General features: G+C 39.8%; 1 protein-coding gene across 2 annotated transcripts in view; it reads left to right on the top strand.

Moving 5' to 3' along the window:
• AVL9 (AVL9 cell migration associated) overlaps positions 1 to 13,945 on the top strand; it is a 130,972-nt gene that overhangs the window by 102,180 nt on the left and 14,847 nt on the right. For both annotated transcript variants that reach the window (XM_033930580.1, XM_033930579.1), the window contains exons 12-13: positions 433 to 652; positions 1,020 to 1,137. In XM_033930580.1, the coding sequence (XP_033786471.1) occupies positions 433 to 652; positions 1,020 to 1,137 (338 nt within the window). The remainder of the gene's footprint in view (positions 1 to 432; positions 653 to 1,019; positions 1,138 to 13,945) is intronic.

The raw sequence follows: 13,945 nt of genomic DNA on the forward strand, positions 1-13,945 counted from the left end.
TAAAACTGGTGTAAATGGCATATAACTTTTGCTAACATCATGTATAAAAAGTAAATGATTAAAAAAATTTACTAATATGGCAAATTGATATTTTGAGGCCATTAAAATAAACCCATCATATAAATAGATACAGAGTCTCCGTATACAATAGAAAATAATAGGTGAAAGATTTTACTATGCAACCTTATCCTGCATCCATTCACTTTGGTTAATTGTTAGCTACATCACTATAAAGCCAAGCATTACATATCATGATTGTGATCTAACAGTCTTCAAAATGACTATGCAAGATCTAATTTTTTCTGAAGCATTGTAACAATTCATGAATGATCCTATTCTGAAATCATAAAACACAACTTGTATGTACATTAGAAAGAGCATGACACAACCACTACAGTATTTTTATCTCTGCTCTAAATTTTGTCCAAATAGGTTGAAGAGGCACATGTGCAGATCCATGATCCAGAGCTCAGAAAGATCCTGAACCCTACCACTGCTGACTTAAGGTTCACTGACTATCTGGTGAAGCATGTGACAGAAAATAGAGATGATGTTTTCCTGGATGGGACTGGCTGGGAAGGAGGAGATGAGTGGATCAGAGCCCAGTTTGGGATCTACCTCCATGCTCTGCTTGCTGCTTCATTACAGCCAGGTGACTAATTTCATGTAGCCTGTTATAATACTTGAAGATGAAGGAAGTAGATTAATGAATGGGGAACAGTTCCTTTATCAGCAAGTGTGTTGGTAAAATTATCAGTCACTCTTCAGTTTTAGGAAAGGCCTCAAATATCATGGAAAAGAAAAATCATTTTGATGACAAATGAAAAATGAAATCCATTAACATGTGTCAAAGTTGAATTGTTCTGGTACAACATTTATATGGAAGACAGCTGGCTCTAAGCAAGAAAAGGAAAGTCAACTTGCAATAACATGTTCGTTTTTTGGGTTTTTTTGCACATTGAAATACAACTGTTTTACTTATCTATTTCTGGGGATCTCACACTTTATTTTTTGTTTAGATAATGAAAAAATGATAGGAGATTATGGCTCTGCTTTTGTTGGAGCATGGAAGAATACTCACAACTACAGAGTGTGGAACAGCAACAAACACCCAGCTCTCTCAGAGGTACATCCAAGGTAAGGAGCCAAGGTTATCTACCAAAAACTATAGTCATGAAAACATTAAATGTGGAAACTCTCTGGTGTTCATTGTATGCAGAGTCTTACTTCCTAGGGGTTTAATTTAATATGTCTACATATTTCTATTTTTAGTTTGTGGTTACTTTTTCTATACTGAATAAGGTTCTGTGTTCTGCATGTATGAAAGAGACATGATTTTCTGTTAGCATTGCCTCTCTGTGCAGGATTGATCTTATCTTTATCTTTATTAAAATGTGATATACCACTAAATGGCATCACAGCAGTTTACATCATATCAGAAATAATTTTAAAAAAAGTAAAATAATAAAACACAATCTGCAGAACAGTTAATATTAGTACAAAATTCAGCGTAAACACAGAAGAATGTGGGTTTTGAGTAGTTTTTTTAAATTCAGCCAGAGTAAAAGATGAATTGCTGAAAGAAATATTCCCAGCTCCACTTGTGCTGGCCTTCCGTCAGCCACTTAATCTGAAACAGAAACTGGTAAGAAGCAAACTCCCTACATAAATCCACAAAGAAGAGAATGGCACACATCCTTGTGGTGTGGTAAGCTGCAAACTGTGAAAGCACATCTCAAAGGATTCCATGGTCACTCATGTGGGAAAAACCTGGCGGGGAAGGCCACAAAGCAGCCTGTTCAGAGTGCTGCCACCGCTGCTGTTTGGAGTTGAGGTATGTCGGTCTTGCAGTTGAAGGGAGGGAGAGATGGAAAGATGCTGTGCAGAGGGAAATGCAGTGGGGCAGAATTGGGTTCTGAGGTTAAACAGTGGTAGAGGCTGATGGAACCGTCGTGAGGGAACGTGTTGTAGAACATATTAGTGGGGAGCGGAAGGAAATATTTCTTTTGTTCCCAAGCAAAGACTAAGACCTCTAGTGGGAGAATCTGAGGGTCTTATTCTGGATTAAGTGAAAATTTTGGAGCCAATGCTTGAAAGATAGAAAAAAGTGTATGGGAATGGTTTAACACGTTATAATCTCAGTCAATACTCTGGCATTGGTAAACCATTTATAATACCACAACTATATCTCTCAATGCCACTCACTCTTCTTAATAAATTGCTTTAATCAAACTATGAGGGCTTCAGACATGCCATTTGGTCACCACACAATTTTTTGTGTTTGCTTGGTTGCCAAAATTCTTCTCACTGGCTATGGCTTCTTCACTAGCCCCTACTCAATATGTTTCACAATTTTTTGGTTTTTTTTAAAGTGCTTCATTATATCTCAAACTTATTAAAGTGCTTAATATCAATAACTTAACCGTTATAAAAACTGGTTAAAACTTATCTTATTATATTCTTTTTCTTGATAATCTTATCTCATCGGGAAAGGGACCTGTCATATCTCACATGTTTCGCCGACAGGCTGCTTCAAGAAAAGGTCCCCTACAAAACATATAAAATTATATAACAGATTATAAACAGAGATTAAATTTCCTTGAGCAAAGATGGATTTACATGCTGGACACGGTTGAACCGGGGGGTCTAAATCAAGAAATTGAATGGGGGGTGGTTTGGACGCGAACTCTGATGGTTGGGTGAGTGAGTAGCTCCGTGCATACAAGCTCTATTTATAGAAAATACTACAAAAATAATTAAATTTTAAAAGAAAAACAGCTAAATAACATCAAAATATGGCATCTAGCAAACAAAACAAAGGAGACTCGGTTGCTGGAGGATCCGGTACAGGAAGCAACAAGAGATCAAAGCCGGAGCCAAGCACTCCTCCTTCAAAGGTGCCGTTACCATCAGATGAAAGCCCTGACGTTATGGAGGAATTACGGCAAATTAAGGAAATTGTTTTAGACAGTAATAAAAAACTACAAAAGGCAATGGACGATGCTGCAATCCTCACTAAAAGAGTAGAGGTGACAGAAAATAGAATAACTATTTTGGAGAAAAACTCGGAGCAACTAAATATGGATATGAGACACAGTAAAACAATATGGAAAGAGGTCACAGAAATTAAAAGAGATCTTGAAGATAGCCGGAACCGTGAACGTAGAAATAATTTAAGAATTATCGGAATGCCGGAAGGGGTGGAAAAAACCGGCCCTATAACTTTCTTGGAACAATTTTTGCCTAAAGTGTTGCCGTTAGAAATCGAAAGGGCACACAGGATACCAACTCAGAGGAAAAACTCACAAATGGGACCAAGGACTTTAATTTTCAAACTCCTGAGACATCAACAAGCAATAGAAATTTGCCAACTAGCCAAAGAGAATAAAAATCTCAGATGTCAGGACGCAAAAATACACATTGTCCCTGACTTTGCAAAAGAAACTGCATTGAGAAGAAAACAATTTCTGGACTTGAGACCCCAATTAAGATCCCTGGGGGCTAGGTATGGGCTCCTATATCCGGCAGTAATGAAAGTTACAATAAATAATACAACTCAAAATTTCTCGGATCCCAAAAAACTACAGGAATTTCTTGAGCAATATGAGCAACCAATGTCCTCTTAAGAAAACCTGAAAGGATCTTTTCATTATTATTTATCTACATATACAGTGGTGCCTCACACAACGAACTTAATTCGTTCCAGGAGCAAGTTTGTTATGCGAAAAGTTCGTTATGTGAAACGCGTTTTCCCATAACAATACATGTTAAAAAAAATAATTTGTTCTGTAGCATAAAATATGCTAAGATGACATAAAAAAAGATAAATTTATCTTGTTAGAGCTGTTAGCATGATATAGAGGGGATATATGTGAAGGGGAGGGGAGACAGGGGTTTTGTTGATCCTTGCTGTGTATTATAATCACCCCCCACATACTCCCCAGTACCTTTTTTAATTCCTCCCATCTTTCCCAGCCAGTGGCGTACAGGCCAGAAGCGCAGAGATCAGGAGCAATTCCTCTGCACGCCTTTGTGGGCCCATGCCGATCTCCGAATGGCTGCAGTTAGTTCTTGTGAGTCCCGCGAGAGCTGGCTGCAGTTAGTTCTTGTGAGTCCCGCGAGAGCTGACTGCAGCCATTCAGAGATCAGCGCAGGCCCAGGCAGTAGCACAGAAGGCTTGCTCTTGATCTCTGTCTGCGCTTCTGGCTGGGAAATTTGCTAGACCACCAGTTCGAGTGAGCGGGTGAGATTAAAGTTGCAGCAGTAGTGGCTTTTTTAAAAAAATATGTGGCGGCGGGGGGAGGTTTAAAAATATGCGGTGGCGGCAGAGGCTTAAAAATATGCAGCAGCGGCGGCAGGGGGGTTTAAAATATGTAGCGCCACTGCACAGGGAGCCAGGCGGAGAGAGGGCAGTTAAGCGATGCAGCTCGGGCGACTTCGTTGTGTGAAACGAAGTTCGTTGTGGGAAGCAAGACCTGAAGTTCGTTGTGCGCAGCGTTCGCTGTGCGAGGCGTCCGTTATGCGAGGCACCACTGTAATTATAACTTTTAACCTTTGATAATATGAACAAATGAATATACAGGAAATTTTCAGTTAAAACTCAAAACTTTTAAATGTAACGGATAGAATCGCACAAGGATGGAACTATAATTTGAACTACGTGGAACGTTCTTAAAAAGAAGCAAGAAGAGAACATAAATCTTATCGGATCTTCAAAATTCAATTCTGGAGTTTTAAAATAAAATAGACTTACATGTAGCATCGTGGAGCTGACAGTGGTCCGATTGAAATGTTGACGCAGGATACTGTTTGTACTCACTGACCTTAAATTAAAAGAGTTGCTGATTGGCTCCGGAAATGTAAGGGGCGTTATTTGCAAGGGAAGAAAGAAACTCCTTCAATCACATTAACAAATATAGTGTCATGTGTAAAAGCAATATACGATTGGTTAAATTAGGTGATTTCCGGCTAGAGGAGGTACTTCCGGTTAAGTTTGCGTTTCAATAGGGTCGAAGGGGAAGTAAAAAAAAAAAAATGTATACTGGGCGATCTTATTTTAATTCACTGGCTCTCCCGGTAAGATCCTAATGTTCATCTTAGGAATTCTCCTGTATATTCTTCATAAAATTATTCATATTATATGGTTCAATAACGTCTTATTCTGATGCTTCGAAACTGTAGCATTGTTGCTATTTTGATTTGCTGGCTCTCCTAGTTTTAATTTTAGGAAATCTCCTATGCTTATACTTCATTATAATCATATTTATATATATTTTAAATTAAGAACATGTCATTCTGATGTTTAGAAGCTGTAGTAATGTTGTTCATGAGGAATTTTAAATCATCTAGATGCCAGGATCTTATAATATATTATTGAGAAGAGAGAACAAGCTTAGAAAATATAAATTTCTTTTTAATTTCTGTTTATACTACCCTCAAGATTCAAAAATAGACAAATACAGATAAGGATTCCTTTATAATTCTTATATAATTCTGGGATAGATCCTGAGTTTTTTTATAGATTCCTCTGATTAGAATATAAGGAAAAAAAAAAAAGAGAAATTTAATTGTAGTAATTATAGTTAAATTTGATAATAGCTTGTGGGAGTTATTTATGCCTAACCTCAATCTGCGTTATGGATATATAAGTAATATATAAGTAATCTAACTCCTATTCCAATAAGTAAATCAACAACACAAACGATTTGGTTAAACCCCAAGATCAGAGTTGGCGGTTTTAAAATCATCTGGAAACATTGGATGATAGCAGGTATTCGTATTTTGGATGATGTAATACAAAATGGTAAGTTGCTGGAGTTTTCACAATTGCAACATAAATTTGATCTTAATAAGTCACAATATTTTAGATGGTTGCAATTGAAGCAATCCATTCAGGTAGGGTTCCCTGAATGGAAAAATCTTACTAATTATCATAGTTTGGAATTCTTATGTTTCCAGATGGATTCAACAGATCATAAAGCCGCACAATGGTATAAATTAATATCTGGATTTGTAAATAAAAAACCAAAAAATGGCCTTAGAGACATTTGGAGCATTGAGATAAAGCACCAAATTACTGCATCTCAATGGCCACGACTTTGGTCTTGGAGGTTAAAATGTACGGTGTCAGCATCCATGAGACAAACTTGGTTTTTTCTATTGCATAGAGCTTTTTGGACCCCTGTTCGTTTACAAAAGATAGATAGTTCTAAGTCTAATAGATGCTGGCACTGTCACGTTGAAGTCGGAACATTAGACCAGTGTTTTTCAACCGCTGTTCCGCGGCACACTAGTGTGCCGCGAGATGTTGCCTGGTCAGGGCCGCCATCAGGGCAGTACCACCAGTCTAGGGAGAGGGGCGGTCCGCCCCACGTGGACAGGAGAGAGCTGGACGGGGGACCCGCGGAATTCAATACATCTCGAGCCGCGAGGCTCGTCTTCTGTTCCTGCCTGCCCTGCAGCTAACATATAGCCGATCGCAAGCGTTCCCCGATGTCAGCGCTGACGTCGGAGGGAGGGCTTAAGCAAAGCCTCCGACGTCAGCGCTGACGTCGGAGAATACTTCCGTTCGGCTATTTGTGCGCGGCAGGGCAGGCAGGAAGCAGAAGACAAGCCTCGCGGCTTGAACTTCGTTTTGCTGAGAAAGTTGCAAAGATGGGCTGGGAGGCAAACACGGAACACAAAAGGGGGGAGGGAGTGCGTTTTGGACACAATGCATGAACTTGGGAGAGAGGAAGGGAGGGAAAGAGATGCTGAGGTGGGGGAGGGAATGGGTTTTTGGACACAGAAGGCATGGACTTGGGAGAGAGGAAGGGAGGGAAAGAGATGCTGAGGTGGGGGAGGGAATGGGTTTTTGGACACAGAAGAAATGGACTTGGGAGAGAGGAAGGGAGGGAAAGAGATGCTGAGGTGGGGGAGGGAATGCGTTTTTGGACACAGAAGAAATGGACTTGGGAGAGAGGAAGGGAGGGAAAGAGATGCTGAGGTGGGGGAGGGAATGAGTGTTTGGACACAGAAGAAATGGACTTGGGAGAGAGGAAGGGAGGGAAAGAGATGCTGAGGTGGGGGAGGGAATGAGTGTTTGGACACAGAAGGCATGGACTTTGGAGAGAGGAAGGGAGGGAAAGAGATGGTTGTGTACACGGGGAATAGAAGAAAGGAGAACTTTTGGTCATAGGGAGGGAGTGAGGTACAGATAGTGGCATACCAGGGTGGGGGGGGCGGTCTGCCCCACCCTGGGTTTACGTCCCAAGGGGGTGCACAGCTGGCCACCCTCCAGTGTTGTCCCTAGGCCGGCAAACTGCGGCTCTTTAGCCATTGAGTGCCACCGCCGCCAACAGTGTTGTTGGCGGTGGCAGCATTATAAAATACTTTATTTGTGTTTATTTGATTCCTATTCAAGAGAATTACTTTATATATAGTCAATATAGGCACAGAGTTAAATTTTTTAACATTTTCTAATGGTGGTGTGCCTCGTGATTTTTTTCATGAAACAAGTGTGCCTTTGCCCAAAAAAGGTTGAAAAACACTGCATTAGACCACCTTTTATTCTATTGTCCATTCATCTTAACATTCTGGAAGTCAATTTGGCCTCAAATTAATAGGATGTTAGAAAATCCGGTAGCCTTGACATATGATACTATTTTATTTGGCACAACTATGAGAGCAAGAAGTCAAATTTCGGCAAGCAACAACAAATTACTGTTTATTTTAACTGGAATAGCAATACAGCAAATAACATATAATTGGAAAAAACATGACATGTTAAACTACAATTTCTGGTGGAATTCTGTATGCCATATATACAAAATGGAACTCACCATTGCAACACAAAAAGGCTATGTGAGTAAATTTCAAAAAGTCTGGGGACCGTTAACAGATTTCTGTAATGAATGATTAACTTTTCCCATGTTAAGATATTTGAATAGAGGGGAATGGGGTGGGATTTATTTCTGATTATTACATACTATATCAATATTTGAATGAATTTACAATAAAGTTGATTTTATGTATTATTGATTGGGAGGGAGGGAGGGGTGGGGGATTATTATATTCAATAAGAATTATATAAATTTAGATTTCTTGCATAATATTATAACTTTATATAATATTAATTTTCTAAAGAAATGTTAAATTTGATGTTAATATATGAGTTAATCAAGTGTGTATATTCAAGTTTCTAATGAGTTTATTTGGAACACTTGTTGTAACATAAGAAAATGAATAAAGATTTATAAAACAAAAAAAAGAAATTGAATGGGGATCGTTGGTGTAGGGTTCTGATTCGCTGCAAGTTATTGTGACATCATCCTGGGGGGAGGTACTTATAAGGGAGGAAGTACACACAGCGGCCATCTTATCCAAAAAAATTTCTATGTGGATCGGGATGGTGCAGAATAAGTTGTGAAGGGGTAAGCGCCTGTTTTTAAATGTATAATTAGACATTGGCTCCTAAATAAATTAAGTTATAAGAGTTAAGAGTTAAATATTTTATATGTTTTGTAGGGGACCTTTTCTTGAAGCAGCCTGTCGGCAAAACATGTCGGATATGGCAGGTCCCTTTCCCAATGAGATAAGATCATCAAGAAAAAGAATATAATAAGATAAGTTTTAACCAGTTTTTATAACGATTAAATTATTGATATTAAGTACTTTAATAAGTTTGAGATATAATGAAGCACTTTAAAAAAACCAAAAAATTGTGAAACATATTGAGTAGGGGCTAGTGAAGAAGCCATAGCCAGTGAGAAGAATTTTGGCAACCAAGCAAACACAAAAAATTGTGTGGTGACCAAATGGCATGTCTGAAGCCCTGATAGTTTGATTAAAGCAATTTATTAAGACAAGTGAGCGGCATTGAGAAATATAGTTGTGGTATTATGAATAGGAATGGTTTAAGGCATATAGTGTATCTAGATTTTCAGAAAGCTTTTGATAAAGTTCCTCATGAGAGGTCTCCTGAGAAAATTAAAGAGTCATGGGATAGGTGCAAAGTTCAGTTGTGGATTAGGAATTGATTATCAGATAGAAAACAGAGGGTAGGATTAAATGGTCATTTTTCTCAATGGAGTGCCACAGGGGTCTGTACTTGTACCGGAACTATTTAACTTTTATATAAATGATCTGGAATTTGGAATGACGAGTGAGGTGATTAAATTTGCAGCTGACACTAAACTAGGAATGATAAAGAAGGGGATTACGAACAGATCAGAGAAGGTTATCATGCCGCTATACCGGGCCATGGTGCGCCCTCACCTGGAGTACTGCGTCCAGCACTTGTTGCTGTACATGAAGAAGAACATGGTGCTACTTGAAAGGGTCCAGAGAAGAGTGACTAAGATGGTTAAGGGGTTGGAGGAGCTGCTGTACAGCGAAAGATTAGAGAAACTGAGCCTATTCTCCCTCGAACAGAGGAGATTGAGAGAGGACATGATTGAAACATTCAGTGTACTGAAGGGAATAGACTTAGTAGTTAAGGACAGGTTGTTCACCCTCTCCAAGGTAGGGAGAACGAGAGGGCACTCTCTAAAGTTGAAAGGGGATAAATTCCGTACAAACGTAAGGAAGTTCTTCTTCACCCAGAGAGTGGTAGAAAGCTGGAACGCTCTTCCGGAGGCTGTTATAGAGGAAAACACCCTCCAGGGATTCAAGACAAAGTTAGACATGTTCCTGCTGAACAAGAACGTGCGCTGTTAGGGCTAGTCTCGATTAGGGTGCTGGTCTTTGACCAGAGGGCCGCCGCATGAGCGGACTGCTGGGCATGATGGACCACTGGTCTGACCCAGCAGCGGCAATTCTTATGTTCTTATTAACTGTTCAAAGTTGTTAAAACTCACGCGGATTGTGAAAAATTGCAGACAGACTGGGCATCCAAATGGCAGATGAAATTTAATGTGGACAAATGAAAAGTGATGCACATTGGGAAAAATAAACTGAGTCACAGTTACCGGATGTTAGGGTCCATCTTGGAGATTAGCGCCCAAGTAAAAGATCTGAGTATCAACATAGATAATATGATGAAACCTTCTGCCCAATGTGCGGTGGTGGCCAAAAAAAAGCAAACAGGATGCTAGGAATTATTTTTAAAAGGGATGGTTAACAAAACTAAGAATATTATATTGCTCCTGTATTGCTCCATGGTGCGACCTCATCTGGAGTATTGCATTCAATTCTGGTCTCCTTATCTCAAGAAAGATATAGTGGCACTAGAAAAGATTCAAAGAAGAGCGACCAAGATGATAAAGGGGATGGAACTCCTCTCGTATGAGGAAAGACTAAAACAGTTAGAGCTTTTCAGCTTGGAAAAGAGACGGCTGAGGGGAGATATGATTGAAGTCTGCAAAATCCTGAGTGGAGTAGAATAGGTATAAGTGGATCAATTTTTCACTCTCAAAATTTTCAGAGACTAGGAGACATTCAATGAAGTTACAGGGAAATACTTTTAAAACCAATAGGAGGAAATATTTTTTCAGTCAGAGAATAGTTAAGCTCTGGAATGCATTGCCAGAGGTTGTAGTAAGAGCGGATAGCATAGCTGGTTTTAAGAATGGTTTGGACAGTTGACTTGAGGACAAGTCCATAGTCTGTTATTGAGAAAGACATGGGGGAAGCCATTGTTTGCCCTGTATTAGTAGCATGGAATATTGCTACTCATTGGGTTTTGGCCAGGTACTAGTAACCTGGATTGGCCACCATGAGTATGGGCTAATGGGCTTGATGAACTATTGGTCTAACCCAGTAAGGCTATTCTTATGTTCTTATGTTCAGTGAGGGGATTCAAGATGAGAGGGATGCAAAGAGGGAGGGAATGCAAAGAGGGAGGAAAAGAGATACTGGATAAGAGGGATGAGTGGAAGGAAAAGAAAAGAGGAGACATACTGGCTTGGAAGCAAGAGAAAGGAGAGACCAGAATAGGGCTGAGAGGGTGAGTACAGAAAAGGAAATGGGGGATTAGGTAGTAGGTAAAAGATAGAGAGGAAACTACAGATAAATAAGTGGTTTATGTCTAATTTCAGGAATTTTTGATGGTATTTTCTTAAAAAAAATATCTTGCATATTAATAATGATTAAAATTTTTAATCTTCCTGTAGCACTAGAAAAAGTACCCAAAAACAATTTATGCTTCCGGGAGAAAAAAGGGGCCAAGGTGGCCCGAAGGCCATAAATGAAAAAGTTTACAAAATTAATCCAAAACTGGTACAAATACAGGAACAATTCCTAATCCACAACAGAACTTTGCCACCTATCCCATGACTTTAAATTTCTCATGAGCCTCTCATGAGGAACTTTATCAAAAGCTTTCTGAAAATCTAGATACACTATATTAATCGGCTCACCTTTATCCATGTGTTTATTCACACCTTCAAAGAAGTCAAGCAGATTTGTGAGGCAAGATTTCCCTCGGCTGAACACATACTGATTCCCATGCTGGATCTCTCTCTTCCCTCCCCATCACGTCCCCAAATTCAGAATCTCTCTTCCTCCTTGTCCTCCCATGCATCACTTCTCTGCCTCTTTGTACCCCCCACCCTACCCCACTGATATAGCAACTCTCTCCCTCTTAAATGATCTGACTCCTGTGCCTGACCTGCCAGTGTCAGCATCAGCATGTCTTGCTGCCACTGACTCTGTCTGATCCAGAAATAGGAAGTTACATCAGAGTTTGATGTAACTTCCTGTTTCCAGGTCAGGAAGAGTCAGCGGCAACGCACACATGCTGACATTGACACCATTGTCTCTTTCCAGAGCTAGAGAAACAGCGGCTGTAGCACAGGCAGGGTCAGTTTCTGTCCCTCTCCCAATTTCCCCACCCACCATTACTACCACATATAAAACAACTTTAAATGACTTCTTCACACACAAAACACAGACAGACCTTCGCTAAATACAGAACAATGGATCACAAATTAGAAATAGAAATATTAATACAAGGGGCGTTCAATAATTTATCTTCTGGAGTATGAAAGAAACTAGGAAGTGTGTTGAAACAAGTCTGTTCATGTTATGATATGTTTCAAGGTTACTCTTGCACAGTTGTGGCTCAGTGTGAGTCGTAACATTCCAAGAGGCAGGAATTCAAGAAAGTCCTTGTGTAAATCAAGCATGAAACTGCTAATTTGGAGTACTGTTAAGGGGGGTTTAAGTGGGGTAGAGAGTCTATTGAAAATGACCGTCACACTGGACGGCTTGTGGAAGCAACTTCCACAGAAATGTGCAAGAAAGTCAAGAATTTAATTTTGTTAGACAAATTAAGGCTTCCTGAATAGCTGAAGAAATTGGCAACTCAAAATAATTCATGAAAAGTTGGGCATGTTCAAGGTTAGTGCAAGATGAGTTCCAATAATGTTGACACAAGGCTCCAGGGCTGTCAGGAGAACTTGGAGATGCTCGGTGAAGACAAAGTGAATTTTTTCATTGTTTGGTGACTAGAGATGAGAGTTCAAAATGGAGTCAATGCAGTTGAAGCACAAGTCATCCCCCACCCCGAAAAAGTTCAAGGCAGAAAAATTTGCAGGCAAAGTCATGACAACTGTCTTCTGGGATGATGAAGGACTTCTGCTTCTAGAGTTCATGCCACACAAGTCAACCATAACTGGTTTGTGGGAGTCAAGGAGAAAAGACAAGGAAAACTCACAGCAGGCATGCTGCTTCTTCATGATAATGTGCTGGTACACGTCACAACAATCACAGGCTGCCATCTGAGAATGTGGGTTTCAGCATCTGAACCATCCACCCTGGCTCCCTTGGATTATTTCCTGTCCCGAGTTTTGAAGAAATCTCTCCATGGACAGCAGTTTCAAGTGATGAAGATGTCAAGGAAGCTGTGACTCCTTGTTTCAAGGTCATACAGAATAATTCTTTTTAAAGTCATTGCAGGAAAAGTGGATGAAGCTATCAGGGGACTATATTGAAAATTAAAACAAAATTTTTTGAAAATATTTTTCTTTCCTGCTGAGGTAAATAAACTATTGAATGCTGCTCGTACCAAAACTGAACTAGAAACTCCCAAAAAGTTAAACTCGGCAAGTACTGTACTTCATTTTCTATTGAACACAATCAGTGGCATAACCATGAGAAGGGACTGTGCCTCCTATTATGCGCTTAAACACCCTTAAAACGAACATCTCCCTTGCTGTAGCTGGTGGGGATCCCCAAGCCTCACTAGCTGATGACCACCTCCTCAGGTCCAGCAACCAGAACTGGCTGGCAGTAGTATTTCAGAGCTTCTACTGCTATGTCCCTTCCTCCTTCTCCTCACTCCCCACTGCTTAGCTTTCTTGGAAGCAGTGGCAGTTTGAGGATACTCTCAGACGCAAAGGAGTGGAAAAGTCCAAAAGAGACTGGTGAACTCAAGATATTTCACACATTCCTTTATTTCTTCAATACAACATACATCGATACTGCCACTAACTGCAAATCTTTTAGATTGCTGGTTGCCAGACCAGAGGAGGAGGTTTTCAGTTGGCAGGGCTTAGGGATCCCCACCAGCTCAAGTATTTATATTTTGCAGTTTGGGCTTCAGCCCTCCCCCAAATCAGCTGTGTGGCTGTGCCACTGAATACAATACAGATATATTTGTGGTGCATATACAGTACATATTCCAGTTAATAAGTTCAAAATAAAACACTTTTTTTTTACCTTGTTTTCTGCACATTTTTTCCATCATCTTGGTCCCAGTTTCTCTTTCTGTTTTTTGTCTATCTTCTACAAATTCTCTTTCCAGTGTCTGCTGCCCATTTTTTCTCTTCTCTCCTGCTCCATTCCCTCACTATGCCTGTCTTCAAATATATTAATTTTTCTCTTTTAGCTTTCCTCCCTTTTTTTATTTTCTGTCTCTTTCCACTCAGTACAAAATGAAGTACTTGCCGAGTTTAACTTCAGGGTTTCCAGTTCAGTTTTAGTATACCAGGTTCCGTGGATGACCATCACCCACATGTGAGAATAT

This window comes from Geotrypetes seraphini, chromosome 2 (genome assembly GCF_902459505.1).
Source record: "Geotrypetes seraphini chromosome 2, aGeoSer1.1, whole genome shotgun sequence".
Lineage (NCBI taxonomy): Eukaryota > Metazoa > Chordata > Amphibia > Gymnophiona > Dermophiidae > Geotrypetes > Geotrypetes seraphini.